The 5000-nt window shown below is 49.6% G+C and overlaps 1 protein-coding gene across 1 annotated transcript in view; it reads right to left on the bottom strand.

Moving 5' to 3' along the window:
- map3k5 (mitogen-activated protein kinase kinase kinase 5) overlaps positions 1 to 5000 on the bottom strand; it is a 37099-nt gene that overhangs the window by 7180 nt on the left and 24919 nt on the right. The window contains exons 15-19 of the mRNA XM_077016390.1: positions 4017 to 4150; positions 2722 to 2849; positions 2452 to 2588; positions 1592 to 1697; positions 341 to 498 (exon numbers count right to left, since the gene is read on the bottom strand). Coding sequence (XP_076872505.1) covers positions 341 to 498; positions 1592 to 1697; positions 2452 to 2588; positions 2722 to 2849; positions 4017 to 4150 — 663 coding nt within the window. The remainder of the gene's footprint in view (positions 1 to 340; positions 499 to 1591; positions 1698 to 2451; positions 2589 to 2721; positions 2850 to 4016; positions 4151 to 5000) is intronic.

Here is a 5000-nt window from a genome sequence, read left to right as displayed (position 1 = left end):
GTGCAGGAAATCTGCGGTTTTAAATCCCTAATCTGGGCATTCATAATGCTCAAGATGATTTCAGATGGAATGCAGCTCATGGACTAGGTTTGTAGATCAGACACACGCACACACACACACACCTTCACGCACTCATGTTTAGAGTAAAAATAAAATGATCCATAAGGGAGCACTGATAACATTTGGGTCCTTCAGATCATTGACACCCGTGTCATGTGTTTTTCTCAGCACTGATTACTACACCAAGGTTCTTCTCTGGTATCTTCTCAAGCAGAACATTGAGTCTGACTGAGTGCATTTTCGGCCCGGCACATGAACTGTGACATCATCGACCTCTGACCTTGAACATGGCCGCCTGCGGTTCGCCCAGCTCGTAAAATGGTGGTTTCCCCGTGGCCATCTCGATGATTGTACAGCCCAGCGACCAGATGTCCGCTGGCTTGCCGTAGCCACGGGGACCTTTGTCAATAATCTCCGGGGCCATGTACTGCAGCGTGCCTGCACACAAACACATCACAAACGCATCACAAACAGCATGCAAATGTACCCATGCACCCATATGCATAAATGCATAACATCCCAAATGGCGTATTTGAGTCAAACTACCTAACAAAATGTCGTAAAATCGGATTTCTAAAAAGACTTTAGAATTGCAGTCAAAGTCTCAAAGTCTCAATTCAAAGAGAGTTGGTTAAACTTCGGCCGTAATGCGACAAATTCATTACAACTGTGACCAGTGCAGCATGTGGAGGTCGGTGCTGTGTGAAGGACATCTGGTTAGTCCAGACACGTGGAGACACAGGACCAGCAGACTGAACGTTTCCTCCCCAGGAGCGTTAAACTAACCAAAGGGAGCAGAGCAATCCTCCCGGACCGGATCAGACCTGATCAGACGTGCCCGCAGGGCAAAAACATCTGCACATCGAGCCAAGGGACACCGAACCCAAAGAACATTTTCTTGGAATACAGAACAAAGTGTTCCGATTACACGCTATATAAAACTCGGGTCAATTCTGAGGTTATCCGGACTTCATTCTCAGGCCCGAGAGCACATGGGACTGCACAGACAGTCCACTACGCTGTCTGGAGGAATGGATGATGCTCTGGGGTGATTATCCCACCCCTCACCCCCCCATAAGTGCTATTGGGGCTGAAATCTTGCATTTTATTCTTCCATCAAACCAACTCATGACCACACTAGAGGTCGCCCAATTTTGGACTGGGTCGCCAAGGCTGAGCGGGCGGGAAATAAATAAAATGAACCAACGAGAGCTCCGGCTGTCACGATGTCATCAAACCACGATTAATAAAACCGAGCGAAAACTCCAACTCTCTCAGAACTGCCTCAAGGTTCGGAAGATAAATGTGTTATGATTACCATTCCTTATAACCTGTGGGCATGTTTCCTGTATTATGAGCTCCGGACACTTTAGGTAGCGTAGTTACATAGTAGAAAGAAATAGTTTGAAGGTGGTTGGGCCAAGAGAGGCAGTAAAATGACCATGTAGAGAAGCATGGAGCACTGTAACAGTAAAGCGTAAAGTGTACAGTAAACTGTAAAGTGCACAGTAAAGTGTAAAGTCTGGGTTACCAGTGAACGTCTCTGTGCAAGGGTTGATGCCAGCCAGTCTCTTTGACGTTCCAAAGTCGGAGATCTTCAGCACGCCGCTGTAGGTGTTGATCAGGACGTTGTCCCCCTGCACGGAGAAGCAGAAGGGATGAAGATAACAGCTGAGTCACGCCGTGGTAATCTGCGAGCGTGAAGGCACACGTCAGGGACCTTCAAACGTGCCGAAGCAGATGCAGAAAGAGAGATAACAGAAACAAAGCGTGGCGCGGCTGGGGGGAAGACGCGTCTGGACAAACAGCTCACGTAACCTCCTGTTCTTCTGAGCACAGCCCCAACGAGCGTTCATGCTCCGTTGAGAACCCACAATAACACGTCTGGATTGAGGGTTTCGGTTGTTTTTTGTTTTGTTTTTTTTTTTTTACACGGCAACAGATGTCCACAAAGTCAAGCCAACATCAAAAACAGATTAACATTTACACGAGAGGCTCTGCGTTTAGACACGAGACGACCAATGAGCCGTGCATGAGAAGATAACGACCCTCCACATGAGACTAAGAGCTCCACCGCCTGCAGTTCAGAGCCGTGCTATCGGACTCACACAGGGATGGCCAGAATTGTCTAGCGCACTATTCATAGCACTTGTAACATTACAGTTTCTCGTGACGTATGCTGTTTTTGCTGCTTGTGCTTTTACATCTGTAAACATTAAGTAACTTAATTCGTTGGGATTTAATTGATTCTGATTGATTAGTAGCTTAATTAATGGCTCTCCACCATCACTGCTCTGTACCACTGATGAAGCATAGAAGACCCCCAGCTATTGATGGGGAACTGGCAGGAGGTGGAGCTTGGGCGTCGAACGTGGGGGCATGCACGGGTACCTTGATGTCTCGGTGAGCGATCTGGTTGTCGTGCAGATACTTGAGTCCCTCCAGGATCTGTTTGGTGTAGAAGCCGATGGTGGGCTCGTTGTCCTTCAACGGGCCCCATTTGGACCTCAGGAGTGCCGACAGACTGCCTGTGTTCACACACACACGCGCACACACGCGCACACACACACACGCGCACACACACACACCCAACATGAGCTCCGTGAGCAGAAGAATGCAATCATCATGTGTTTTTTTTTATCGAGCGTATGTGGCCCTCACCTCCAGGAACCTGCTCCATGAAGATCTTGATGAAGCCGTTCTCGCTGATGGAGCCCAGGTACTGCACGATGTTCTTGTGCTTGAGGTGCTTGTGCAGAGCGATCTCCTCGTGCAGCGGCTGGGAGTACCTGAAGGTGGACGACGAGCACACGTCAGCGAGGTCTCACGCGTGTGAGCACGTGTGCATGCGTGAATTTGCACTTGGGGAATAGGCAAAGCCTCATTGGACGAAAAGCTGAAATCGCTCCACAGATGATTTATGTGTCACTTCGATGCATATACTGTAGTACACTTTCCACGGGTACATGTGCTAGAGACGACCCAGGCCGCAGGGATGTTTTGGACCAGAAGGGGGGGTGGCTTGCTAGTGGTCCACGTCCAGAACCGAGGACGGGAGGTGTGAGTGTGCAGCTGTTGCTATGCGACCCTCCCTACCCGATTCCTGTCTCCACCGCCCTCACAAATGAGCCGACGCGAAACAGGAGTGCCAAGAAGTGTGTGAGTGTGTGTGTGTGTGTGTGTGTGTGAGGGAGAGAGAGAGAGAAAGAAATGAGGATGCAGTTTGTAGGGTGACATACAGCGAGCAAGAGAGAACAGGAAAGAGAGACAGAAAAAGAATCACATACAGGAAGATGGTTAAGGAGAGAGTTAGAGAGAGAGTGAGAGAGAGTGAGTGAGTGAGAGAGAGGCACTACCAGTGTGTGACCATGCTAACGTACACGTGCACATCCCCACCAGCACCACGCTCATGCACGTGTGCGTGAACATCACTATAAGCCACCCTCATGATAGCAATTTAGATAATTACCCGCTTTATAACCTTACACAGGAAATGCTTGCATAACCATTACAGATAGGTTACGCAATATACAGCTGAATGACAGGTGTGTGTGTGTGTGTGTGTGTCCCATACGTGTCAGAGTACTGCTGGGATGACCAGAGCTCCCCTCAGGGGATGGACAACAGAACCCTGGGGGGGTTGTGGCTGGGTCATGGCCTGATATGCTAATCTCCATCAGGGTGATTAGTCATGCTAACACCTCTAACTCCTCTCGTCACCACAGTGCTGATGTAAGGTGAGTCTCGTCTGCAGCCTTCATGACTCAGCGATTTCTGGAGGAAACCCGCACCCCCACCCACCGCTGCAACCAAACACCGCCCGAATGCGTGCTCCGCTCCTGCCGAAGTCGGCGGAATCGATGTCACGGGAGTCCCGTGCAGGCCGAGCACAAGCAAGTACACACTACATACTGTACACTACACCCTATACACTACACCCTAGCGAGGGCGCATACCTGCTGTCCCGTTCCGGAATCTCCTTGATGGCCAGGCGCACCTGGTTGCTGAGGTCCCGACCTGCGTAGACGACTCCGAAAGTGCCTTTACCCAGAACCACCCTCTCGCCATGTTCATCATACTCGTAATCATACTGCACACACACACACACACACACACACACACACACACACACACACACACACACACACACACACACACACACACACACAGAGTATTAGTCTACTTGCGAGCATTACCAAACAACAGAAGAATGTTAATTTTGGGCTTTTAGTTAGATTTACTGAAGATCACCAAGACCTCACAAGTTCCCCCCCCCCCCCCCCCCCCCCCCCCCAATTATAACATATGACATTCTACTGTACTTTTTAGAACATTGTAGCACAACAGCCTTACATAGAGAGAAGCTATACTACATCAATAATAGATCAAAACTGAGATATCAACTTGCTCAGGTTAAACACATACTGTATCTACCCACACAGGGAGAGAGAGAGAGAGAGAGATGAGAGAGAGAGAGAGAGAGAGAGAGAGAGAGAAAGCACATAGCAGCAGGTTTCTAAATGTTCCCACCCAGGCATGCACAGGTGCAAGCTCGGGGCACTCCTGCATGTGCACGAGTTCACGTGGCTGATCTCACGTGCCCGAGCTCACGTTTGTGTGGAGAGTAGCCTGCCGAGCCCCTAAAGCACTCTGGGTAAATCTCACTCACACCACATTTAACCAGGTTAGAGTGCTCAGCTCTGTGGAACTCCCCAGAGAGGGGGGCCGAGATTCCTTGGCGTCTAGGACAAAGCACGACATTCAGCAAAGGAGGGAACAAAAATGTGACGGGGAACCAGGCGAGGAAACGTATATGAGCGAGGAAGCGTATATATGAGCGAGGAAGCGTATACGAGCGAGGAAGCGTATACGAGCGAGGAAGCGTATATATGAGCGAGGAAACGTATATATGAGCGAGGAAACGTATATATGAGCGAGGA

This window comes from Brachyhypopomus gauderio, chromosome 9 (assembly GCF_052324685.1).
Source record: "Brachyhypopomus gauderio isolate BG-103 chromosome 9, BGAUD_0.2, whole genome shotgun sequence".
NCBI lineage: Eukaryota > Metazoa > Chordata > Actinopteri > Gymnotiformes > Hypopomidae > Brachyhypopomus > Brachyhypopomus gauderio.
Note: the sequence above shows the minus strand (reverse complement) of the source record. Positions and strands in the feature narration are given on the sequence as shown.